General features: G+C 42.8%; 1 protein-coding gene and 1 pseudogene across 1 annotated transcript; both read right to left on the reverse strand.

Moving 5' to 3' along the window:
- Positions 1-3,640: 3,640 nt before the first annotated feature.
- Positions 3,641-8,587, reverse strand: LOC104845402 (ribosome biogenesis protein NSA2 homolog; annotated as a pseudogene).
- A 12,508-nt stretch (positions 8,588-21,095) lies between these two features.
- Positions 21,096-25,959, reverse strand: ESX1 (ESX homeobox 1). The gene is made up of 4 exons (XM_023553817.2): positions 25,538-25,959; positions 25,362-25,434; positions 24,417-24,599; positions 21,096-21,488 (listed from the first exon to the last, which is right to left on the reverse strand). Exons 1-4 carry the CDS (start codon positions 25,957-25,959, stop codon positions 21,096-21,098), a joined length of 1,071 nt encoding a protein of 356 aa, XP_023409585.1.
- Between the last annotated feature and the right edge of the window lie 1,138 nt (positions 25,960-27,097).

Raw genomic sequence — 27,097 nt, forward strand, 5'->3', positions numbered from 1 at the left:
GCCACCAGATCTTTTCTCCTGCAGAACTACTGGTAGGTTCCACCTGCCGACCTTTCGGTTACCAGCTGAGTGCTTAGCCATTTCTCCACCAGGGCTCCTTAGGGATGAAGGTAGAAGCAGGGGTGGATTATCCAATAAGTAAGGTAGGCACTCTACCTGGCTTACCAGATCATCTGTAGTGAACAATTTCACTTCAGATGAGTAAGCAAGCACAGGTAAGCCTATGCTTACCTTGGTTACTGGGTCATCCGTCCATGTCAGGATTGCAAATTTGAAAAGAGGCTTTGATTCTGTAGAAAGTGCTGTGGGATTGGAAGAGAGGCAGATGCCAGCCATACCTAGAAGCAGAATCTGGATGTGGTGAAAAAATGTGAAACTGTTCAGTATAGGTGATCTGCAAGCAAGGTATGCACTGTGCTTACCTTGCCTATTGGATAACCCACCCCTGTAGAAGTACAAAAATGGGTGCGCAGGAGTGGACAAAGTGGTACAGGTTGTACCAAGCAAAAACAACTAATTTCCAGAAAGACATATCCTATGTTCTGGAAGCTTTAAGAGACAGGGACCAAGGCCAGGCCTGCTAGCTTTTATTGGCCTCAGGGAAAGAAGGTTAAGGGCAGAAAGCATCAAGGAGAAACTTTTGCACAGCTTTCACTTAGCTAATATATTAGTTTCTTATGGCTCCTCTAACGTAGTAAACCGTCGATTTAGTGGCTTAACACAACACAAGTTTATTATCCTACTGTTTTGTAAGTTAGAGGTCCAACATGAGTTTCGCTGGGCTAAAATCAAAGTGTTGGCAGGGCTGCGTTCCCTCTGGAGGCTCTGGTGGGGAGAATCTGTTTCCTTACTTCTTCCAGTCTACATTACTTGATTTCGTGGCCTCCTTCTTCTGTCTTCAAAGCCAGCAGGAGTGAGTCAACTTCTTCTCACATCGCATCACTCTGACCTACTCTTCTGCCTCCCTCTTTCACTTTTAAGGACCCTTAGGATTACATTGAGTTCCTGGGTGGCACAAACAGTTAAACGCTTGGCTGTTAACCAAAAGGTTGGAGGTTCAAGTCCACCCAGAGGCATCTTGGAAGAAAGGCCTGGCAATGTACTTCTGAAAAATCAATCATTGAAAACCCTATGGAGCACAGTTCTATCCTGAAACATGGAGTTGCCATTTAATCAGAACTGACTCAGTGGCAACTGGTTTGGTTTTTGGTTTGGTGATTACACTGAGCCCACCAGGATAATCCAGGATAATTTCCCTATTATAAGGTCAGCTGATTAGCAACTTAATTCTATCCGCAACCTTAATGTCCCTTCACCATGTAACCTCAATATTCACAGGTTCTGGGAATTAGGATGTGGACATCTTTGGGGGCACATTATTTTGCCTGTCATAGCTAATGACTGTCCCAAAGAGAATGGGCCCCTATTACTAAAGAGGATAGATTAGGGATCATTGCAGGGCTTTAGCTATACTGGTAGAATACGTAAGATTTAGGTGTTATTTGTAAAATGGCCCACAATAGACCTCCTGAATGGGAAGACAGCATATTTGTAAAATGACAATTTGCCTCAAGTGGTTTTCTAATTTTAACACAATTTTGATTAAAGTGGAAAAATAAGCATGAAAACAAAAGGACAATCTAAAGAGTAATAAGTAAGGATTTATCTCACCACACATTAGAACAAGCTACAAAGTACTAATGTTTAAGACAATGATTCTGGCTCGAAAGCAAAATATTTAACAGTGGAACAGAAGAGAGAGGGTAGAAATACCTTTTTGCATACATGACATTTAAAAAAAAGGTGTTATCTAGTTGACAATGACTCACGGTGACCCCATGTGTGTCAGAGTAGGACTGTGGTCCATAGGGTTTCCAACTGCTGAAAATCTACTTTTTTAGAAGTAGATTGCCAGGCCTTTCTTCCAAGTCACCTATGGGTAACTCGAACTTCCAACCCTTTGGTTAGCAGCAGAGCATGTCAACTATTTTCACCACCTAGGGGCTCCTATATGACATTAACATGTCAAATATGCATTGCAAAAAAATGGGCAAAATATTTAGTATTAAATAAGCATGTTGAATTAAGTGAATAGTAATTTGAAAAAATTAACTTAGAACATGCATCTACTATAGGGCACAATAGATCTCAGCTGGAACATTAACTGAATTAAAATCAGATAAAATCAAGTGAAAAAATACAACAAACATCTCTTCATAATACAAATACTTGATAAAATATAATCTCGACTGGGAGGAGGGATAATTAAAAAAATCTTTATTGTGCTTTAGATGAAGGTTTACAGAACAAATTAGTTTCTCATTAAACTATTAATACACATTATTTTGTGACATTGGTTGTCAACCCTGCGATGTGTCAACACTCTCCCCTTCTTGACTTTGGGGTTCCCCATTTCCACTTGTCCAGCTTTCCTGTCCCCTTCTGCCTTCTCATCCTTGTCCCTGGGCTGGTGTGCCCATTTAGTCTCATATATATGGTTGAGCTATGTTTATTATTGTTTGTTGGGCCTGTTTAATCTTTGGCTGAAGGTTAAATGTCAGGAGTGACTTCAGTACTGAGCTGAAAGGGTGTCTGGGGGCCATAGTCTTGAGGTTTCTCCAGTCTCTGTCAGGCCAGTAAGTCTGGGCTTTTTTTGTGAATTAAAATTTTGTTCTACATTTTTCTCCAGCTCTGTCCAGGATCCTCTATTGTGATCCCTATCAGAGCAGTCAGTGATGTTGGCCGGGCACCATCTAGTTGTGCTGGACTCAGTCTGGTGGAGGCTATGGTAGTTGTGGTCCATTAGTCCTTTGGATTAATTTTTCCCAGTGTCTTTGATTTCCTTCATTCTCCCTTGCTCCAGATGGGGTGGGACCAGTGGGGTTGGGAGGGATAATTTTTTTTTCAACTTTTCAATATGTTGATTTTCCTCTTTTCCTTATGTAGCTAGGAAATACAGTATCAAAATATAGTTTCATTCATCCATAAATGAAAGAAGGAAAAAACAAGTTTAAGATGCTGATTCAACGACTTTTTATATAAAGAAGTTCTAAGGAATCACCATGGAGGTGAAAAGATTTAACTAAGTAGGAGCTCTTCTGAACTTTCAGAGAAGGTCCCAGATGTAAAGTTTTCCTGACCTTGGCCCTGTATTTGTGTTCCAACCTTTAAGAAGAGTTCTTGGGTGGCACAAATGGTTAAGCACTTGGCTGCTAACTGAAAGGTTGGAAGTTCGACTCCACCTAGAGGCACCTTGGAAGAAGGGCCTGGCAACCTACTTCCAAAAAATCAGCCATTGAAAACCCTATGGAGCACAGTTCTACTCTGACACACGTGGGGTTGCCATGAATCGAAGTCAACATGAAGGCAACTGGTTAACCTTTATGTATGAAAAAGGTGTTTTAAACTAGCACTGGTCATTTTTTTCAGTAGTGATGATAGATTTGCTTTGTTGAGTACCTGCTCATCACTACAGAGAGTGATGATGTTTATTTCTATAATTGCTCTTTTAATCACTCAGTCTTATGACACCCTGAAAATGCAAAAATAAAGACCAAATTGTAAAATGTGCCATTTTAATGTTTTTTTTTTTTAATCTCGTAATAAATAGTTCTCCTGATGACTGCAGACACGTAAAGTTGTTTGGTAATGGTGGTTTTCCTGATTGGTTTGTAGTCTTTGCCAATAATTATAATGAGTTGCTTGTATGAAACTGCTATAAAACCAGTAAGACTGCATTTATGCATCCATCATTTTCAGGATTGTTGGTAACCCGGGCATATTTCCCCCAAATAACCTTGCCTTCTTGTGTCACAAGGCCCAACTCGCTCACATTCACCTCCATGACAGTACCTTTGGTAATAACACCCAAAGTTGTATATAGTGGAGATGAGGGATTCTTCTTGACACCAAGTATTGGTAGGCAAAAGGTGGCTTTAAGTTCAGGATGTGTGACATGAGCCTTCTTGAAACATAAGCCCATTGGTCTGATGAATCTTTCATATTTAGGTGGTTTTCATGTAAAGCCGTTTCCAACAAAGCAGACTTTAGTAACCATCCTCTCCCATGCTTTCTTTTTTCTCTTTCCTGTTCTAATGACTTTTAATACTTCTGTTTCTACCTGAGCACGGACTTTGGGCAGAGGGACTTCCCATTTTCTTGCTTTCTCTCTTCATTTCTGTTTAATCATATTGGAAAGTACTTTAGTTGGAGACTGCCCCTCTCTGTCCAGCAGATAGGCAGCTACCGCACCTCGTGAAGTCTTCTCACCATTCTTTTGTTTGGTGTTTCTCTTTTCATGCATCTTGACAGTCTTTTTCATTCGTATTTTCTCAGCGTGGCGCTGCTTAGGTTAGAACTTAGCCTTTAGACCAATAATCTTCCTCCCCTTTTTTGAGTGTTCATGAGGCTGTCGACTTCCCTTCTCTTTTTCTCATGGTAACACAAATGATATCCGTAGTGCTTACGGTGTCGATATATTTGTTTTGGGGCTTGATGATGGCAGTAAAGCCGCCGGGAGTGGTCTCCGGGGCATGAAAAAGCTCTCAATTTTGGGGTCTCTGAGACCCACGAGCAGACTACATGCAACCTGAAACAGGAAAGTGCGATAATTTTCAAAGGATTGAAACACTAAAAAAGAAAAAAAAATCAGAAAGGAAAATGCAGACCACAAAACTAAGTGGAAGAGAACAGAATAGGGAAATATTTGCAATAAATGACAGATAAGCATTAGTTATTTCAAATACATGAAGAATGTACTGAACTCTGTAAGAATACCATGAAATCTTTGAAAGCAAAGTGTTCAAAAAAGAAGAGAACAGCCACTTTACAGAACAAGAAGCACATAGAGTAAGCCAACATTTGAGCAATGTGTAAACAAAAAAAATTTTTTTATTGTGTGTAAATAAGGAAGTAAAAATGCAAAAAAGCGCCATTTTATATGTATTTAATCAAAAAATATTTTTAAATTATAAAACCCAATGTTCATGAGGTTGTGGGGAAAAACATATGTTTAAAGTGGCCATCATAACCAGAACAGTTGTTGTTGCTGCTGTCAGGTGCCATCAAGTCTTTTTTGATTCATAGTGACCCTGTGTACCACAGAACAGAACACTGTCTGGTCCTACGCTATCCTCACAATCGTTGTTAGGCTTGAGCCCATTGTTGCAGCCACTGTGTCAATCCATCTGGTTGAGGGCTTTCCTCTTTTCTGATGACCTCTACTTTACCAAGTACGATGTCCTTCTCCAGGGACTGATCCCTCCTGATAACATTTCCAAAGTATATGAAACGAAGTCTCGCCATCCTTGCTTCCAAGGTGCATTCCAGCTGTAATTCTTCTTTGTTCATTCTTCTGATAGTCCATGGCATATTCAATATTCTTTGCCAACACCATAATTCAAAGATATCGATTCTTCTTGGGTCTTCCTTATTCATTGTCCAGCCTTCGCATGCAAATGAGGTGATTGAGAATACCTTGGTTGGGGTCAGCAGCACCTTAGTCTTCAAGGTGGCATCTTTGCTTTTTACCAGTTTAAAGAGGTCTTTTGCAGCAGATTTGCCCAATGCAATGCATCCTTTGATTTCTTGACTGGGTCTTCCATGGGTGTTGATAGTGGATCCAAGTAAAATGAAATTCTTGACAACCTCAATCTTTTCTCTGTTAATCATGATGTTGCTTATTGGTCCAGTTATGAGGATTTTTGTTTTCTTTATGTTGAGGTATAATCCATACTGAAAGCTGTAGTCTTTGAACTTCATGAGTAAGTGCCTCAAGTCCTCTTCACTTTCGGCAAGCAAGTTGTGTCATCTGCATATTGAAGGTTGTCATTGAGCCTTCCTCCAATCCTGATGCCATGTTCTTCATATAGGCCAGCTTCTCAGGTTATTTGCTCAGCATATAGACTGAATAAGTATGGTGAAAGGACACAACTCTGATGCACAATTTTTTTTATTTTAAACTACACAGTATCCTCTTGTTCTGTTTGAATGACTGCCTCTCGGTCTATGTACAGGTTCCACATAAGCACAATTAATTGTTCTGGAATTTCCATTTTTTGCAATGTTATCCATAATTTGTTATGATCCACACAGTTGAATGCCTTTGCATAGTCAATAAAACACAGGTAAACATCTTTCTGGTATTCTCTGCTTTCAGCCAGGATCCATCTGACATCAGCAGTGATATCCCTTGCTCCATGTCCTCTTCTGAATCCAGCTTGAATTTCTGGCAGTTCCCTTTTGATATACTGCTGCAACCTTTTTAGAATTATCTTTAGCAAAATTTTATTTGCATGTGATATTTAATGATATCGTTCAATAATTTCTGCATTCTGTTGGCTCACCTTTCTTAGGAATGGGTTGAATATGGATCTCTTCCAGTCGATTGACCAGGTAGCTGTCTTCCAAATTTCTTGGCATAGACAAGTGAGCACCTCCAGTGCTGCTTCTGTTTGTTGAAACATCTCAATTGTTATTCAGTCAATTCCTGGAGACTTGTTTTTCACCAATGCCTTCAGTGCATCTTGGACTTCTTCCTTCAGTATCATTGGTTCTTGATCATATGCTATCTCCTGAAATGACTGAAGGTTGACCAATTCTTTTTGGTACAGTGACTCTGTGTATTCTTTCCATCTTTTTTTTTTGTACTTTAGGTGAAGGTTTATGGCACAAATTAGCTTCTCATTAAACAGGTAGTACCCATATTGTTTTGTGACATTGGTCACCAACCCCACCACATGTCAACACTCTCCACTTCTCGACCTTGGGTTCCCTATTACCAGATTTCCTGTCCCCTGCTGCCTTTTAGTCCTTTCCTCTGGGCTGGTGTGCCTCTTTAGTCTTGTTTTGTTTTAGGGGTGCGTCTAATCCTTGGCCAAAGGGCGAACCTCAGGAGTGACTTCATTACTGCGCTAAAAGGGTATCCAGGGGCCATACCCTTGAGGTTTCTCTAGTCTGTCCTCCTCAGGCCAGTAAGTCTGGTCTTTTTCTTTGAGTTAGAATTTTGTTCTATATTTTTGTATAGCTCTGTCCAGGACCCTCCACTGTGATCCCTGTCAGAGCAGACAGTGGTGGCAGCGAGGCACCATTCAGTTCTGCTGGACTCAGTCTGGTGGAGGCTGTGGCAGTTGTGGTCCATCGGTCCTTTGGACCAATCCTTCCCCCATGTCTTTAGTTTTCTTCATTCTCCCTTTCTCCAGACAGGGTGATGCCAGTAGAGTGTCTTAGATGACCGCTTACAAGCTTTTAAGACCCCAGATGCTACTCACCAAAGTAGAAGTAGAACACTTTCCTTATAAACTATGCTATGCCAATTGAGCTAGATGTTCCCCAAGACCATGGTTCCCCCAACCCCCAGCCCAGCAATTCAATCCCTCAGGGTGTTTGGATATGTCTATGGAGCCTTCATGATGTTGCCTTGGACAAGCGGTGCTGGCCTCCCCGGGATTGTGTACTGTCCTTCCATCTTCTTTTGATGCTTCCTTCATCGTACAATTTTTTGCCCATAAACCGAAAACCCATTGCTGTCAAGTTGATTCTGAATATTGCAACACAGAGCTTGAATTTTTCTTCCGTTCTTTCAGCTTGAGAAATGCTGAACATGTTCTTCCCTTTTGGTTTTCTAACTCCGATGTTGGAACATTTCGTTATAATACTTTGTCTTCTTGAGTGGCCCTTTGAAATCTTCTGTTCAGATTTTTTACTTTGTTTCTTCCATTCGATTTAGCTATTCTAAGTTCAAGAGCAAGTTTCAGAGTCTCTTCTGACATCCATTTTGGTCTTTTCTTTCTTTCCTGTCTTTTTAATGACCTTTTGCTTTTTTCATGTATGATGTCCCTGATGACATCCCACAACTCGACTGGTCTTTGGTCATTAGTGTTCAGTGCATCAAATCTATTCTTGAGATGGTCTCTAAATTCAGGTAAGATATACTCGAGTTTGTATTTTGGCTCTTGTGGACTTGTTTTAATTTTCTTTAGCTTCAACTTGAACTTGCATATGAGGAATTGATGATCTTTTCTGTTGTCAGCCCCGGCCTTGTTTTGACTGATGATATTGAGCTTTTCCATCATCTCTTTCCACAGATGTAGTTGGTTTGATTCCTGCGTTTTCCATCTGGTGAGGTCCACGTGTACAGTTGCCTTTTATGTTGGAAAAAGGTACTTGCAATGAAGAAGTTGTTGGTCTTGCAAGATTCAATCTCCAGTGTCATTTCTATCACCAAGGCTGTATTTTCCAACTATGGATCTTTCTTGTTTGTCTCCATCTTTCGAATTCCAATCACCAGTAATTATCAATGCATGTTGATTGCATGTTTGATCAATTTCAGACTGCAGAAGTTGGTAAAAATCTTCCATTTCTTCATCTTCGGCATTAGTGTTTGGTGAGTAAATTTCACTAATAGTCGTAGTAACTGGCCTTCCTTGTAGGTTATGGTTATTATCCTATCACTGACAGCTTTGTATTTCAGGATAAATTTTGAAGTATTCTTTTTGATAATGAAAGTGATACTGTTCCTCTTCACTTTGTCATTCCTGGCATTGTAGACCATAAGGTTTCCTGATTCAAAATGGCCAGCACTGTCCATTTCAGCTCTCTAAAGCCTAGGATATCAGTCTTCACGTGTTCCATTTCATTTTTGAATACTTCCAATTTTCTGTGATTTATACTTTGTATATTCCATATTCTGATTGTTAATGGATGTTTGCAGCTGTTTCTTATTTTGAGTTATGCAACATCAGCAAGTGAAGGTCCCCAAAACTTGACTCCATCCATGTCATTAAGATCAGCTCTACTTTGAGGAGGCAGCTCTTCCTCTGTCATATATTGAGTGCCTTCCAACCTGAGGGGCTCATCTTCTGGCACTATATCAGACAATGTTCCACAGCTCTTTATAAGAATTTCACCAACCAATTTTTTCAGAAGTAGATCGCCAGGTCCTTCTTCCCAGTCTGTCTTAGTCTGGAAGCTTTGCTGAAACCTGTCTACCATGGGTGACCCTGCTGGTGTTTGAAGTACTGGTGGCATAGCTCCTAGCATCACAGCAACATGCAAACCACCACAGTAGGACAAACTGACAAATGAGTGGTGAAACCACAATGGTAACCAACATTTTTTAAAACATTTATTTGTGGTGGCAATATAAACAACCACACACCTAACCATTCACAGTTTCTACATGAGCATTTCAATAACATTGGTTACTTACTTCACCTTGTGTCATCATTATCACTAGCTGTACCCATATTGTTTCATCACCATTATTTTGGGGTGTCTGCCCCTTAAAGTTCTCATCTGTGTCAGATTAAGCTTATATAGATAATTCTTATAGGAGTGCTATGCTCGAGGCAAACATTCTTTATTAATTGGGCTAAACTGTTGTTTAAAATGGCTTCATGGGATAGTTTTGGTTCAAGGTTTAAGGATTATTTCTGGGCATTAGTTTTGGGCATTCCCCCAGTCTCAATAGATCTACTAAGTCTGATTTCTGTTTAAGTTTAAAGTTCTGTTCCAAGCTTTCCCTCCTTTTCATCTGGATACATGTATTGGGTCATTGATCAAAACATTCAGTAATGGTAGCCGGGCATCATCCATTTCTTCTAGTCTCATGGTAATGGTGGTAGTAGTTTATGGAGAAAAGGAGTCCTGGTGCAGTGGTTAAGTACTTGGCTACTAATTGAAAGTTTGGCAGTTTGAACCCACCACTGTATGGGAGAAAGATGTGGCAATCTACTTCCACAAAGATTACAGCCTTGGAAATCTTATGGGGCAGTTCTATTCTGCCCTACAGCATCAGATAGGAATTGACTTGATGGCACACAAAAACAACAAGTTTACGGAGGCAATTAAACCTGCAGTCTATTTCTGTCTCTGAGTTCTGGGTCTTCTTCTTCCTCTGCTGTTCCATCCAGGTGAATAGAAACCAGTTGTTCTATCTTGGGCTTAAGCTTTTTTTAAGCTTTTAAGACCCCAGGCGAGCAGCCAACATTTATTATGCTCACCTTCCTCATAACAATTCTGTGCAGGGGAATTATTTTTTTTTCCATTTCATAAATGAGGCAACCGTGACCCAGAGTGGAGAGGTAACTAGTCTAGCATCATACAGCTAGCATGGGCAGAGCCAGCCTAATAAAATTTTGTTGAAATCGAAACCCTATGTTCTTAACCAAAACTCTATATTGTTTCTGGTGGCAATATTTAACAAAAGCAATGAAAAGATTCATACCCGTTGACTAATGTATTCCAGGCCTAGAAAGTTGGCCTAAGAAAATAATTTCTAAGGAAAAAAAAAACATATAGATGTTTATTAATTCAACAAATACCTGTTGATTGCTCATTATTTTGACCCAGGAAACTACTGTAAAGAAATTATAAGATACTGATGCAGACACAACCTTGCTTGCGGAAAGTGAAAAGGACTTGAAGCACTTACTAATGAAGATCAAAGACTGCAGCCTTCAGTATGGATTGCACCTCAACATAAAGAAAACAAAATCCTTACAACTGGGCCAACGAGCAACATCATGATAAATGGAGAAAAGATTGAAGTTGTCAAGGATTTCATTTTGCTTGGATCCACAATCAACAGCCATGGAAGCAGCAGTCAAGAAATCAAAAGACCCACTGCATTGGGCAAATCTGCTGCAAAGGACCTATTTAAAGTGTTGAAGTGCAAAGATGTCACCCTGAAGACTAGGGTGCACCTGACCCAAGCCATGGTATTTTCAATTGCATCATATGCATGTGAGAGCTGGACAATGAATAAGGAAGACCGAAGAATTGACGCCTTTGAATTGTGGTGTTGGCAAAGAATATTGAATATATCATGGACTGCCAAAAGAACAAATAAATCTGTCTTGGAAGAAGTACAACCAGAATGCTCCTTAGAGGCAAGGATGGCTAGACTGCGTCTTACATACTTTGAACATGTTGTCAGGGGGGATCAGTCCCTGGAGAAGGACATCATGCTTGGCAGAGTACAGGGTCAGCAGAAAAGAGGAAGACCCTTAACGAGGTGGATTGACACGGTAGCTGCAACAATGAGCTCAAGCATAATAACGATTGTAAGGATGGTTCAGGACTGGGCAGTGTTTTGTTCTATTGTGCATAGGGTCGCTATGAGTCGGAACTGACTCGATGGCACCTAACAACAACAACAACAATGCAGACACTAAAATGATCAATGTGAAGAATATGATGCAATGTGGAGAAAATTTATGAAATAATGCTAAATGGAAATAATAGACCACACTATTGGATATCCTGTATATTGGGTATCCTTTATTTAAAAACAATGGGTTACAAGATGAGGTACAAGAGCTGAATTTAGTTGGAGAAGTTCTATGACTTGGGGTGGAGGTTGGGGAGAAATTTCTAACCAAAACGTTTTCAACGGAGAGCCCTACTGCCTAACTTTTGTGACATCAGGCTTTCCCATCAATTGCCTATAAAGGCCAACTTTGCAACAGAGGCTGGTCTACCAGCCCCACGGTTGGTGGGCATGCACTTTAATTCTTTAGAGAACATCCCCAACCTCTGCCTTTCTGATTGTCATGATGCTCCTCTTTTCCAGTTTCCTGGGAGCAGCCTGTGCTTCTCGAACTAGAAGTGAGGAAAGGGCAGAGTGCACAGGCAGGTAGGTATAGGTGGCCAGTGGGGTCAGGCTTGCAGAGGGCGGGTCCTCTGGAATCCCAGTCCAGCACAGACAAAGGAATGTGAGAAGGGTCTATAACAAGGTAGCTCCAAAAGTTGGCCAACAACCCAGACCCCAAATCACAGCCAATGGCTTATGGTGTCACAGATCCCAAATAGAGTGACTTACACAGTTGCTACACTGATCCCCCACCCCTTTTTGGCGGAAATTAAACTTATTGAGCGTTATGGGTTTTGGGGGCATTCGACTTCCATTCAAGACCCTGGGAAGCTGCCACACAGAGCACCAAGGAAAGGTTCTGGGGGTGGATGGGTGGGGATCTGGGGAAAGATGGGGGACTCTTTTATAGTATGTGTCTATTTGAATTTGTAGGCCCTTTCCAATCACATCACCATTATTTTTGAAAGAACTTATGGGCTCAAAACTTTAAAACCTTTAAAAATTAATTTTCTTTCTGAATACTTCTTAGCACAAATTTGTGAGCCTTGGCACCTGACCGGGGCACCAGCTTTGCCAACCCCTCTAACACCTGGCTTATCAGGCTTTCTTCTCTGATAACAAACTGTTCTTGCTTTTTAAAGTGTGACACTTCCAGATTTCAATGATATTGTGTGCTCACAGGCTGCTTACCATTCACCTAGAGAAAGGGAAATCGTTTTTACTTTTTAGGACAGTTTAAAGCAGAGAAAAGGGAATCCATTCAAATGGTTCAAGTAGAAGAATCAACCAACGAACAAAAATTCCTGGTTGATACCTAATGCTTTTATCTGCTTAATTTTTATCCAGGAATATTGCATGATGCTATATTAAAGTAAATATTTAATTTATCAAAATGCTTAAGAAGTGGAGTTAGTCTTTGTAATGTAACTTTCTGATGAACCAAGAATTAACAGGATAACCCATATTTTTGTTTATTTCCATCTTTTCTGTTGGAAAAAGTTGTGAAAACATGTTCCTCTCAAAGAGTATAGTGAAGTGAATTGAGTGTTGGATTCACTGATTATGTGTATATGGAAACGGTAGAGACCTTGATTTGAATTCTGTAACAACCACCCATCAGCTGTGTGATCTTAGGCAGATTATTTAAACTCTTTATGCCTTAGTTTCGTCATGTGCAAGATAGTGATAATTGTAATTCATGCATACTGCTTAGCGAAGTATTCGGCAAATAGTAAGCCCTCAGAAAATCTTAGCTGTTACTATTATCACCGTTTATTATTGTTAAATTCAAAGCACCATCCTAGGTCCAGTGGAGAAAACAAGACAAGTAGGAGACTCAGTTGGAAACTTCAGGTGCTTACTGTGGAAGAATTACATCATGAAACAGTTATGTTTCAGTGGGATCCCATAAGTTATGATGGTTATTGTCACATGAGTGATACACACTTCAGGTCCATATGGATTCAGGGAGGGAAGACAACAGATGGGCACGTGAGGTTGAGGAAGAGAAGGAAGAGAGAGGAGGGGTAAAAGGAGGAGGAGGAAATTGCGAGATGGAAATAGGAAGCCCTGAATGATTCAGCTAGACGCAGAAGAGGGGACAGAAAGAGCAAAAGCAAAAGCGTAGGGTCAGAAACGAGTATAGCATGTTCTGGGGATCTGCTGTGAGGTTGAAGTGTTTTAGAGCCATCATTCTGGAGATCAAATTTCATTGCCAGGACTGTAGCTGGAAAAGACATAGGCAACTAGACTGAATGTGTGCTGATCATGTGGACTTTCTCTGAATAGTTATACAGTAAAGCCTGTGAGAGCCAGAACTTGATGGGACTGCCTTGTTTTTCTGGGTCTTGAAAGTTTTCTGCCTTTGACAGGATTCTATCACTCTCTATTAGTGGAAAATATTTGAGTTTTCATCTCTGACAGGTTTCCACCTTATACAGGTTCTAGTGTTTGTAGGTTTTACTGTATAAAACACGACACGATGAACGAACAACAAAAAAAAAAATTAAAAGACTCAAAAGAAGGAAAAAAAAAAAAAGACCATGATGGGTATTTCATGCTTTGACTTGGTTGGGCTATGGTTCCCAGTAGTTTGTCCAAACACTAGCCTAATTGCTCTTATGAAGTAAAAAAGTAGTTACATGTAATTAAATCAATTAGCCTTAAGTAAAGCAGATTACCTTCCATACTGTGGATGGGCCTCAATCAATCAGTTGAAGGCCTTAAGAGCAAAAAAGGACTTTCCTTAGGGTGTGCTCTGTCTCCAGACTATAAATAGATATTTTGGCACAACTGTCACTCTTCCCATCAGCTGACCTATGAATTCTGGGATGCAAGCCTGCAGGATTCTCCAGCCTGTTGGCTGACCTACAAATTTTGGACTTGCCAACCCCCCAGAGTCATCCTGTGAACCAATTGCTTGAAGCAAATCATCTCTCTCTAGATATATATGTACATACAGTTTGCTCTTGACTATGAACTGGAAGCTTGGTGGTTCAAACCCATCCAGCAGCATCCTGGAAGAAAGGCCTGGCAATCTGTTTCTGTGAAGGTTATGGCCAAAAAACTCTGTGGAGCAGTTCTACTCTGTAACACATGGGGTCGCCATGAGTTAGAATCAACTCGATGGTAGTGTTTTTTTGCATACATCTCTATCTCTATATCATCTCTATTTCTGTTGTTGTCGTTAAATGCTGCTGAGTCGATTTTGACTCATAATGACCCCACGTGACAAAGTAGAACTGCCCGGTGCGGTTTTCTTGGCTGTAATCTTTACTGAAGTAGATTGCCAAGTCTTTCTCCCATGGAGATGCTGCATGGGTTCGAACCAGCAGCCTTTCAGTTAGAGGTGGAGCGCGTAACAATTTGAGCCACCAGGGCTCCTTTCTGTTTCTTTAGAGAACTCTAAGACTCTTTCCTGGAGATTTGCCTTTTCCTGCAATAAGTATACAATCCTGATGAGCCAGATTCCCTTGCTAGTGTGATTCCATTTAATTGAGGTATTGATGCATAATATTACATGTCTATTATCTATATCACTGGCTCTGTTTCTCCGTTGTTGTGAGCTGCTACTCATAGCAACCCTATATGACAGAGTAGAACTGCACCATAGGGTTTCCTCGGCTGTAATCTTAAAGAAGCAGATCCCCAGGTCTTCTCTCTCACGTTCGAACTGCTAATCTTTTGGTTAGCAGCTGAGTGCTTAAACATTGTACCACCAGGGCTCCTTTCTGTTTCTCTAGAGAAGAACTCTAAGACTCTTTTCTGGAGATTTACCTTTTCCTGCAACAAGTATGCAACCCTGATGAGCCAAATTTCCTTGCTAGTGTGATTCTATTTAATTGAGATATCGATGCATAATATTATAAGGCTGCCAGTTACGAGAGAGAACAAGCTGCACTTGTGCAAAGGTCTCCGAAATGTGTGGGAGGTATTTATAGAGTTATTCAAAATACCATTTGAATTTTTGTCTGTGGATTGAGGCCTTCCCATGGTTCTCAGGGGGAAGGAATGATGAGAAGAGTGAAGCAAATGGATCTTCATTTCTGGCCTTGGCTTTGCTTACTACTCTTGGACAGCAACCTCATGACTATGAAGATGACTTCCTCATTTTTCACATTCCACGTGTTGACTAGGATCACAGCTAGTAATCAGCTACCGTGCTTCCTGTTTGGGACGAATGGATTGAACACTTTCTTAAGCAGAGAGTTAAGTGAAATTTTGAGACTATATAATGTATCCACCTAACAGAAGATCAGGTTTGGCCATGGAAAGGCCCCAAAGCCTAAGCCTCTATGTTAAATAAACAGCAGAATTCAACACCTTGCAATATTTCTGACTCCATGTTGGAGCTGAGGTTTTGATGTGCTGGGTGAGCCCATGGACTTCCATAGACTTCCTTAGAAATTCCTTCTGGTTAAAATGAAGATATAGAACTGTCCTGGGTGTTTCTCGGAGTGTCGGAGTTGGGGACCTAGGCCAAGGACAATCACACTGTAGGACCTTCTCCTTGTCCTGACTTCTCTTTCTTCATGAATATTTTAATTCTAGTGAAACTCCTTAAGGTCACCTGTTAAGGGAAAAGGAGGATAAGGATGAGAGGAAAAGAGAAAGGGCAGTCTCATTGCTTTACCTTGTTATGGGGTTTATGGAAGGAGATGTTAGGGGCTGATTTACATATGAACCGAAATTCTTTTTTTTTTTTTTTTAGTCTTTTTTTAAGGCCCAGCTGGCCAGAGCCACATCCTTGTGCCCCACTGGCTACCTCCAGAGGCACTACCCAGTTGCCAGTTTCCACTCACCACCCACCTCCCTACTCCCCAGCAACAGCTCTGGTCCCAGACATTGACATGGATTTCTTTCTCCCCTGGGTTTCATGGCCTCCTTTTTAACTGCTGACTTCAAAATTTTTTTGCCTTATGTCTTCATCTCCCTTATTCAAGGCGGACTGGTCAGAGACTTTTCCTTGGCCTCTACTCTGCCTCTATTTTTTTCTAAACCAAGATTCTTGGGCCTGGAATAGAAAGTCGTGTTCCAACTATGCAGTTCTTGTAGAAGCCCTGGATTTGTCTGGGGGCTGTGCTTCGGAAGGGTCCAGGTGTATCAATTATGCTGCCCATGCCTGTATACCACTTCTTCAATCACTTGTGTCCTCTTGTTTGTGAAGCACAACAGAGTGTGCTTTCAGAAGGAGTCTTTTGTACTCCTGGAGTCTAAAAATATTTGCATGTAAATGTTGGGAATCCAGACTGTCTCCTTAAGATCTACACTTCTCATGCGGGGCATACAGTCCATTGGGGTGTATTTAAAAATTAAATTTGCACTGTTGCACCTTGGGTCCCTGCCCCAAAGCACTGCACTGACATCTGAGAAGGAGAGACAGTGACATTGATCAAGGCAAAGCATAAATAACCACATTTCAAAATGAATACTAATTGCATAATGACAGTTTCCAAACTATTAGCCTACTTTACAAAAAAAGTTAATTCAACACAAGCCCAGAGCTGGCTGTTGCTTATGTGTTGTGCTGCCAGTTGGCAGGCATGGCTTTGCAAGGGGATTGGGGGAAATGAGGGTTATTGTAGTGGAAGCACACTCAGCCTTTTGTGAGGAGGGTACAAATTGCATCACTCTCTCAAGCCCCTGCTGTTCAGCGTTCAAGAGTGGACACCAGGATACTGTACGCCTTCAGAGGAAGTTGCTTACTTTTCCTGGAGGTAAAATGGCCCAGTGCCTAGGCTTGGGGAGGAGTCTTGAGTTTGTGGCCCTTTAAAGGACAGAGTTTTGGGCAGGATGGAGGTGATAAGCACTGAGGAGCTGAACCTGGGCTGGTGTATGCTGCTCCTAGCTGGGTGATCCTGGGCCCAGGGGAGGGCATGGGCTCCCAGAGGCTGGCCTTCTTTGGAATGAACTCTGCATACTCTTGGGCAGGCCACTCCACTGTTCTGGGTCTGCGTTCCCTCATCTGTAAAATGAAGGGAGTGGACTGGATGACTGTGAAAAATTCTTTGAGTTCAGAGAGAATATCAGGTCTCTTCCTGTAAGGTGGGTGTCCCCGAGAAGAAGAAAGCACTTTACCTGGAAGAACCCTGCCGTTGAGTTGATTCTTGTTCATAGTAACCCTATAGGACAGAGTAGAACTGCCCCATAGGGTTTCCAAGGAATTCCTGGTGGATTCCAACTGCTGACCTTTTGTTTAGCAGCTGAGCTCTTAACCACTGCACCCCGCAGGGTTCCTTCCCAGGAAGTGGTTTCCTGCCATTACCAACCTTGTACTGCAGGATGCATCAATGTTTGTCTCACTTGTCATATTAAGGTGATCCGTGTGAGAGTATGGCAAAGGAAAATGAGCAAGTGCCTTGCAAAGGAAAATGAGAAAATGACTGCTAAGAAAGAGGAGCTGTCTGAGGCAAGAATTCGCTCTCCTTGGTATACCCTACTGTCCTATCAGGTGAGAGTGTTAGGAAAGTCTGAAGTGAATCTCCAAATAAAAATAATTTCATGCAGCATTCTTAGGATGAGGTGGATGTGGTGAGGGTTATGTTATGGTAACAATTGCCTTCACAGGGTGTCCACGCAAGGTTTAAGAACCCCAGGCAAGCTCTACATACCACTTTTTACTACCTTCCTCATTTACATTAGGAGATCCTGAGCTATGGGAATTCAAATGAGACAAAGTTGGATTTACCAATTAGGAAATTCGGTGAAGAACTCTATTTAAGCACCATGATTCTACTTCCAGGTTATCGATATTTCCTAGAGTAGCCACGCCAGCAACAAATGACTGCGTGGAAAAACAGTATATCCATATGTGCTCAGAGTGTGCCCTATTTTAGGTACAACACCCCATGATCAGAATTCAGGCAAATGTCTTATTGTTTTTTTGAAGACAACTCAGAGCAAGCCCTGTTCCCCTACTTTGTATACACTTACAGTAATTCTTCTCTTTATTTAGAAAGTCACTTTTGACACTCATCTCAAGGGAGACCCTTGTATTCTGAGCTAAAGAATTGTTTGTAGTCCTTTTCTTCTCCTGTCTTTTTTTTCGAAGTACTTGTAGTCAGAATAGTGGCTTGGAATTTTGATTCTCAGGCACTTACATGTTAAATCACCAATGTTCTAATTGTATTATATTTATTTGAAACAAAGTGCAGGTTACATAAATCTAGTTTTAATAAAAAAAATATTCTTCCCCCCAAATAGCTTATACCTTCTCTCTGCTTAATTTAACCATAAAAGTTATTATTGTGGAAACTCTTTGGCCTGCGTTCTTAAATGTGAAACTTTAGAAAGCAAGAGCATGTCCAAAATTATTAATTACTGTAAAGTGCTGAAGCTACTGTGCTCCTCCTGAGATTGCGTTTATAACTTTGCAGCCAAAAACTAACATCTACCCACAAAAAACACCTATCTCAAGTGAACCTATTTGCTGAGAGCCAGTTTCTGTATAATTTTTAATACACCAAAGTCATTTCCTATTATTATTAAAATAATTAATTTTTGACCTATGCTGTCGTGGATTGAATTGTGTCCCCCTGAAATATGTGTCAACTTGGTTAGGCCATGATTCCCAGTATTGTGTGGCTATCCTCTATTTTGTGATTGTAATTTTATGTTAAAGAGGATTAGAGTGGAATTGTAATGCCCTTGCTAAGATCACCTCCCTGATCCAATGTAAAGGGAGTTTTCTTGGGGCGTGGCCTGCACCACTCTTTTCTTACAAGGGATAAAAGGAAAGGGAAGCAAGCAGAGAGTGGGGACCTCATACCACCAAGAAAGAAGCACCAGGAGCAGAGTGTGTCCTTTGGACCTGGATTTCCTGCATGGAGAAGCTCCTAGTCCAGGGGAATATTGACAAGAAGGACCTTCCTCCAGAGCCCACAGAAAGAGTAAGTCTTCCCCTGGAGCTGACGCCCTGAATTTGGACTTTTAGCTTACTGGACTATGAGAGAATAAACTTGTTTGTTAAAGCCATCCACTTGTGTTATTTCTGTTATAGCAGCACTAGATGACTAAGACATATGCCTTAAGGGATATTTGAAATGTACTTTAAGAGAAATGTTGTGAGATTACTTTTTGAAGACTGAGGGGACATTATTACCTGCAGCAGTGTTTTGCATACTTCCTCTGTTCCCATCCTAACACCTTCCCTTAATTCATCTGGCCCCTGGAAAAAGTAGGTATGATTAAAAATACTATACATGACTCTTCAAGATCTCATCCACTTATGGGAAAGGGTATTCACTTTTGTGCTTCCTCCAGGCAGCCCGAGATGAAAAAATGTTTGTTCTCTGTTTGTGTGTATCAGATTGGGTACGAGGGTTAACTGCAGGATTTGTGCTGAGTACTGTTTGGCTTTGAGTTCAGGGTGGCAAGGCTGGCCAGGGTCCTGGAGTTTTTACTTGCGTGGCCCCTGTAGTTCCAAGACGATTTAAATAATTGAGTAGCCTGTTTAACAAGAAGGGAGGGGGGTCAACATTAGGAAATGATGTTTTGGTTTCAAAATCATCTGGTGAGAATGGCAATGGGTACACATGAGTGCATATTGGGAATTTCGTCACTTCCAGTAAGGGTAGGGCCTCTAGGGTAGGGATGTCTTCCTTCTTTCTGCAGAAGTCTCACATTAGATGCTAGCCCTTTCCTGATGTTTGGCATCCGTATGTGTGAAAGGAGGAAAGGAATGAAATGTATTGGACAACACTGCAAAAAACACACATGCTTTCCCAAGAAAACAGCCTCCCTTGAAACTGGGAACAGAGAACTGCTATGAAACAGGTCTTTTATGCCTGTCTGCCACTCTCTTCCCTCCGCCTCCCCAGGAAATTCTGGTGTAACCATGACACCCTTATCTGAAACCACTGCAATCAGTTCATAATAAGACCGTGTTCATAAAATTACTGTACGTTGCTAGATATTGCTCAAAAGGTTATAATAAAAAGAACTTCACGCTTTAGAACAAGTGGAGGTAAGGCTGGCCCCTCTGCCACCCCCCCCCCCCGCCCATTTTTGTTTTTGATGTTTTCTAGCCTGGCAGTTTCATATGAAGATAGCATGAACAAAACAAAGGTCTGACGGCTGCTTTTCAATGAGTGATTATTCTGGAACATTGCTCAGGGGATCATCTCTTGCTTCCAGCAGCACTAAACCAAAAGGTTCTCTTTCAGTGTGATCAGCAAGAACTGGACTTCTCTCAAGGATTCTGAAGGTGACAAAATACACTTGAGCTGGGGAAGGTACAATAACATGGTCTCTTGGCTGGGGCAGGGAAGAGGAGAAAAGCCTCTTTCTGGCCTTGATGGTGTCTCCTCTTGTGTTTCCTTTGATACTGCAGGATCTCTGGGCCAGAATCGCTCCTATTTCTCTATATCCTCCACAAAAAGGGAGGACAGTGGACATCATTTGGAGGACCAGGAGGAGGTTTGGCTGTTACCTTCCCATAAAGCCCTGTGAGTAGCCTCTGAAGAAGTTTCCCTTTGTGTCCAGGGTTGTGTCTGAGCTCATCAGCATGAATGGAGCTTGGCTCTGGCTTAAAACGCGCTGTTCTTTCACTAGAGACTCACTTCGCCCCATCTTGGACTTGTATATTGTCCCAAGCAGGCAAGGTGGGAATGAGGATGAGGAGGGAAGAGAATGTTTGGGTCAGAGTAAACCTGCCATGGGCAGGTGGAAAACTAGTGATGTACATGGCCTAATGATGGCAACTCAGGGACTACCCTGTGAAAGGAAGCCTCCCTGCCATTTTGTTTGAATTGTATTCCCTTAGCAGTTCCCATCCACTCCTTCCTAACCCCATTTGGCACACAAGAAAGAACAAATACATTGAACATTCATATCTTTATTCAGAATACACAAATGTGCCCTTCAAAAATAAACTGGACACTAACTTTGTTCATGTATTCAATTCATCTAACAGGCATTTGGTGAATTACTTGAGATGTTGTGCTAGGCACAATTTGCATCTGGCAGAAAAACGCTTTGGAAAAACTGTCATGGAGACTCTACCTTAGAAAATAGGACCTATGAAATGACCATGGATGACAGGGGCCCATGCCACGCCTATAGGGGCCACACCAAAGGCAGGCACAGGGTACATGGCTGGCACAGGAACCCCAAGTGGCACAGGCTGCCCAGGTGGCACAGGCTGCCCAGGTGGCACAGGCTGCCCAGGTGGCACAGGCTGCCCAGGTGGCACAGGCTGCCCAGGTGGCACAGGTGGTCTGAATGGCTGTGGAACCACAGGAACACATCTCCAAGCAGGCTTCAGAACAGGGATGGCATTATAGGGCCCACCCCAGATGATCCCCACAGGGAAGCCCAGGGTGATGGCATGCATATTTCTGAGCATTTGTACTCTCTGATGTCTCCTCCACTTGGCCCTTCTGTTCTGAAACCAAACCTTCAATCAGAGAGTAAAAAGGGAATGGTTTAGTACATGGAACAGCTAATGTCATAATAGAAAAAAACAATGTACAACTCTATATGCCACTGAGATTTTAAACTGCAACAGAAGGTATTTCCTTATTGCTAAGATATCAGTGGCCTTTTCTGTGGCAAGATATCTTAGGAAAGTTAACACTGCACTTCTCCATTTAACCCTTAACAAGCCAAGCCTAGTCCACAACGTGGTGTATTGCTTTGTCTCTTTCCTTCCACTTCTAATATTCTTTAAAGTCCCCCCACCCAGCTTGTGGATGCATGTCTAGCTGACAAATTGTACCAGCTCCCTGCTATTAATTCTCATGCCTGGTAACAGGAAGCTCTAGTGGCACAATGATTAATAGCTTGACTGCTAACCAAGAGGCTGGCAGTTCAAATCCACCAGCTGCTCCTTGGAAACCCTATGGGGTAGTTCTACTCTGTCCTACAGGGTGGCTGAGTCGGAATTGACTCGACCGGCAACAGGTTTTTTTCTTTTTTTAATGACAGGGTAAAGAAATGTCGGTATCCTGACAGCTTATCATCTGCCCGCTCCTCACCAGGGATAGTGTAACCCTGGTTGCGGGGGAGGCTGAGCATGGTAAAAAGTGGGTCCTATTTCAAGTCATATGGAGAGAAACGGCCCCATATTTGAAAAGTTCAAGCTGCAAAATGAGACAAGGGGACTCCTCTCCTGCCTGATGCCTCGTCTTCTCTCCCCATCATAGGATTTGGAGTCTTTCTGCTACATGAATATATAATCTAAAGGAGGCCAGTGTAACAGAGCTCATTTTGGAGGGATTCAAATGTACCGGTGGTCAGATCTCTCTAAACATTTTGGTCAAAGGCCACAGCTGGCTAACTGCTGTATGTGCCAATGTTGGCTCCTACTCATGTAATGTATTGATATTAGATCCATATTTCCAATGCTGGTTTGATAAAACAGATCTATGTTTGCAAAAGAGGGGGGAAGCATCTTAAAAGTTTCTCAGGGAAAATTCATGCTGTGGAGTTTTGAAATAGATGAGAACGTTGTTTTTTTTCCCTCCCCCTTATCTGTGTCTTGTGGCTCACTTTCCCTTCAGAAATCCATCCAGTGAACAGTGCGTTAACTCGGGGAGGGGGAAAGGCAACTCACCAAACTTCAAGTTTTTGAGTGTGCCTTGACTACCTGAGAAAGTGGAAGGGCAGTCCTGTTAGCCACGCCTGTGGTGTTAGGAGGCCAGAACTCAGCGGCCTGCTTCATTGGGGTGTTTTTCTGGATATCACCCCACCAGATTTGCAGCCTGCTTCCATCACTGCACTCACACCCACGCTCCGGAGCAAAGCTAATCAGCCTATCCAACTTATAATTTTCTATGATCTCAAATAGTCATCTTTTGATCCTGTGACCTATAAATTAGTCTGAGTAAATGAAAAAAAAAAAACAAACCTCAAATTAACACACAAAAAAAATCTCAAATTCTGGCCTGAAATGAGACAACCCCCCCAACCTAGCAAATCCCACTCATTCAAAATCAACCAAAAAGGGGGAAAAACTTAGATGTTAGAAATTGCTCAAGAGCATATTCACTTACGCATTTGGGAGTTCCATAAAGTTGAATTTGTGTGGCATCTGCAATGGATATGTTTGACTGTGTACAATTCTTCTCTAACCTTTTCGCCCTTCTTAGGTTAGTGCAACTTAACTCAAAATTGTTCTTTTTGTTTCATTTTTTAGACAAATTTCCAAAGCTTGCAAATCCTGCGTCCATTATCACCATAATGTGACTTTTTTAGCCATGCTTCCAGCCTGACACATCAAAGTATTCTAGAAAAGTAAAAGTTAGGGCTGCTACTCTCTACACTGCTTTACAAAACACTTAGAAATAACAGCAGGAGGACCAGACACTTGGCCTTTTGAGCTATCTACCCCCATCAGTCTCAGTTTAACTAAACATACATTAGTTACTCATGTACTGTGTTCTGTGTGTGAATTATTTCCTCACCCCAATGTCTAAATATTTATAAATTCACTCATTTAGCTAAGAGCTTATGCTTGGTTTTAAATATTTTATATAATTTAATACAGTTGAACCTTCTTATAACTTGGCTCTTCTGTGCATTCATTTGAATACTTCCCAGGTTAGATTAAGCCTCAACATGACTACACATAGAAATATTCCTTTAGGGAGGGCTATCATCCTCCCTAAAGGATACCTGTGTTAAGAGCTGAACTTTATTTATTGGACTATATATACATATATATACATATGTACACACACACACAAATATACAGTAAAACCTGCAAAAGCCAGAACCTGTGTAAGGCGGAAACCTGTCAGAGAAGGAAAACAAATATTTTCCACTAAAGAGAGCAGTAGAGAAGTAGTAATACTGCACCCTGTCAAAGGCAGAAAACTTTCGGGACCTGGAAAAACAAGGCAGGCCTGTCGAGTTCTGGTTCTCACAAGTTTCATTGTATACTACATATACCTGACCGTACCCGTTGCCATGGAGTCGATTTGACCCTATAGGACAGAGCAGAACTGCCCCACGGCATTTCCAAGGGGCGCCTGGTGGATTCGAACTGCCAGCCTTTTTGGTTAGCTCTTAACCACTATACCACCAGGATTTCCATATTACATATAGTATATATCATGCGTATAATATAAATATTAGGAGAAGTTCTTTTTTTTTCCTTTTAGGAAATCACGCTTCCTCTGGTAATGGGCAACGTCCCTAAGCTCCAGTTTACTTATCCCATTTTTCACTCCCAAAGCTCCCAGTGTTCAAAAGTTATTTGCCTAACGTGGAAAAGACAACACAAACACAACAACTTGAGAATGTCTAGGACAAAATTGTCCAGGTCCTGAAGCACGTTTTAGAATGGCTGCACTGCCAAATGGCGTTTTCAAGATTTACTAACCTGCACTCTGGCTTCAGTCAAATCCAGGCGTCCTGCAATCTCCTCTCTGAGGGGGGAATTGCAAACGTTCAGTATTTGGAATTGTGGATGAAATGAAATATATGACTGCACATTTCTTGCTTGTTTTAAATTTTCCAAGCCCCCTTCACCACCCCACCCCCACCCCCGCCCCAGTACAGTTTTCTGTAATATAGCTTAAGGCTTGCTTTAGGGAGTGTTTTCCCATGGACAACTTATCTGTTAAATAAGATAGGAAAAAGGAATATATGTGAAAGTGCCTTCAAGTGTGTTAGTTGAATATGACTCAATTTTTCTGTTTGTGGAACGGCAAAGAACAACCCTGGAAATCCTGGGAGGTCCCTCCGTGAAAATAAATAAAAACGCCAAAACACCTTTAGAGCGGTGTTTTGAACCAATTTTTTTATTTCTGTTTATTGTAAAAGCGTGAGGTGAATGCTCAAGTTGGGAACACCAAATCACACCCACCAAGCGCTCAAAAGAAATTTGTTTTTTATTTTGTGGCGGGCGAAGGCTGGGTACAGTGGAAACAAACCCCACACCGACCAGTTGTTCTCCATTCCAGCCAGGTCCGAATAAGCCTGCCCCTTTGTACATTACACGGATCCAGACTGAGAGGGCTCCTGGGAAGGCAAGGGAAGGGAAAGGGCCACCCTCAGTCCTTGAAAAGTTCAAGCTCCGCGATTCGGTTGGAAAACAGCGCTCCAGGTGGCAGGGCGGGGGAATAGAGGGAGGCGAGTGCAGCAACCATCTCGCGCGCAAAATTTAAAGGGGCGCTAAAAAAAAAAAAACTTAGTGATCAATAAATAACATTTTAATGCAATATTTAAAGGCATAAAAACAACGCAAAAAACTACGATGCACAAATGATCAAAATTTTATATAAAGACAGGAGGGTCCTCCCTATCTCACCTACCTCACTAGTACCGTCCGTTTCACAGCCGCGAAAACCGCATAGGCACCGTCCCAAGCGTTGAGCTCAAGGGAGGGCTCCGGCGTTCTTGAGCCCCCTAGGGGACTTTTGGCTCATAAGGGGGAAGGGCGGCCCGGGACAAGCCCCAGGCCCCCGGAGAACTGGGCGCCTCCCGGAAGAAGCCTCTTACCGCGCGAACACGTCGGGGTATTGATTGTGCCGGAAAATGAGCTCCAGCTCCCGCTGCTGCCACAGGGTGAAGGCGGTGCGGTAGCGGCGCTGTCCCCGCTCTCTGGGCTGTGGCCCCTCCGCGGCCAGGGGGGCCGGCTCCTCCTGCTGTTGCTCGGCCTCGGGACGGGGGCCGCCACCGTCCTCCGGGTTGTCGTCGTCCACGGGGCCGACAGTTCCAGCGCCAGCATAGTCGTTTTCTGAGGCTGCTGCTCCGTGCTGAGATTCGGAGCGTGCGATCTCGTCTCTTCCAGCTAGAATCATCGAGGTCTCGGTAAGCTTCGAATCTGGGGAAGGAGGGAAGCAGAGAGAGACCAAGGCATTGTAGCCCACGGGCGGGAGGCGAGGGGCCGCAACCGAAGAGCGGCGCTGGCGGCCGCGCATTGTCCCCTCCAATCGCCTCTCCCAGGGAAAATTCATTTCTTGGAGTTCGGGAAGCACCTGTCCCCGTCCAGGAACTGACCATCTGGTTTTTCTCCATCTTTGGCAACTCCCAGGCTGCGGTCGCCATTGTCATTGCGGCTGTACTTGGCCTGAGGCTCCATCCTCTGAGTGCTGTCGATGAAGCGGTGCGCCTCTGCAGACTGGGCTGGTGTCTGCGGCGATGCCCAGGTCCGGGCTAGAGCTGGGCTAGCAGCCGGGTCGGGTACTCTTCTGGTGCCGGGACCTCTTTCGGGCGCTGAGCCTGTTGCTTGCGCTCCTTATATATTGGTACGGAGCCCTCCGCAGGTTCAAATCCTACGCGCTCCAGTCCGTTACACCCCGGCTGTTAGCATTCAAGTTGCATCTAGTTTGCGTAGGTGGGACTTGCTAGGGGCGCGCACGCGGCCGGGGCGTGTAAATAAAATAGGGCGAGTGAGTCTGAGAGTGGTACTGTTATTGGGAATGCTTGTGAAGGAATTGTGGCTGTAACTTGCAGTTTGACTACTCTTAATTCGAGCGGGGTGCCTGATTAGGGAAAGGGGCTGTGCTGGATTGTGTAAGCCCTTTAGCGTGTGTGTGTGTGTGGGGGGAGGGGCGAGTCATCATACTAGCTCCTAGAGCCCTTGTGGAAGCTTATGGATAATGTTCCTCCGCCCAGCGCTGGATGTACCGCAACCGGCGTCTGGCACAGTGCCGTTTGCTTCTCCAGAGTAAAAGACTGGGAAAGCGCAGAGCCCTCAGGAGCCCAAGCACTTTGAAGCCAAGTTAGTCTGTCCTGACGTGGGCTCTGAGCACTCTCCCCTCCGGGAAGGTGGCAACCAATGGACAGGGCTGTTCAATTCTATACCGTTTGCACCCAAAAGTCCTTAAACCGGGTTTGTGATTAATATGAAATGATTAGCTAGGAGGCTGCTTGTTCTTTTTTTTTTTTTTTTTCCCACGACACTGAAAACAGAGCGCCATATATCCGGGGATGCCAGGGAGCGGGAGGGAGCTGGGAGCTGGGTTTGCAAAGCAGTCCGAGTGCTCAGAGGTACGTTGCAAGACACCCCACGCGCCTCTTGGGAGGTACGTTGCAAGACACCCCGCGCGCCACTTG

Source organism: Loxodonta africana, chromosome X (genome assembly GCF_030014295.1).
Source record: "Loxodonta africana isolate mLoxAfr1 chromosome X, mLoxAfr1.hap2, whole genome shotgun sequence".
In the NCBI taxonomy this organism is placed as follows: Eukaryota; Metazoa; Chordata; class Mammalia; order Proboscidea; family Elephantidae; genus Loxodonta; species Loxodonta africana.

Coding starts and splice junctions, on each gene's coding strand:
- ESX1 (XM_023553817.2), bottom strand. CDS start 25,959: ATGCGCGGCCGCCAGCGCCGCTCTTCGGTTGCGGCCCCTCGCCTCCCG. Junction 24,600..25,361: donor TCGCGGCTGTGAAACGGACG/GTACTAGTGAGG, acceptor GCTATATTACAG/AAAACTGTACTGGGGCGGGG. Junction 21,489..24,416: donor TGACTGAAGCCAGAGTGCAG/GTTAGTAAATCT, acceptor CTCTGATTGAAG/GTTTGGTTTCAGAACAGAAG.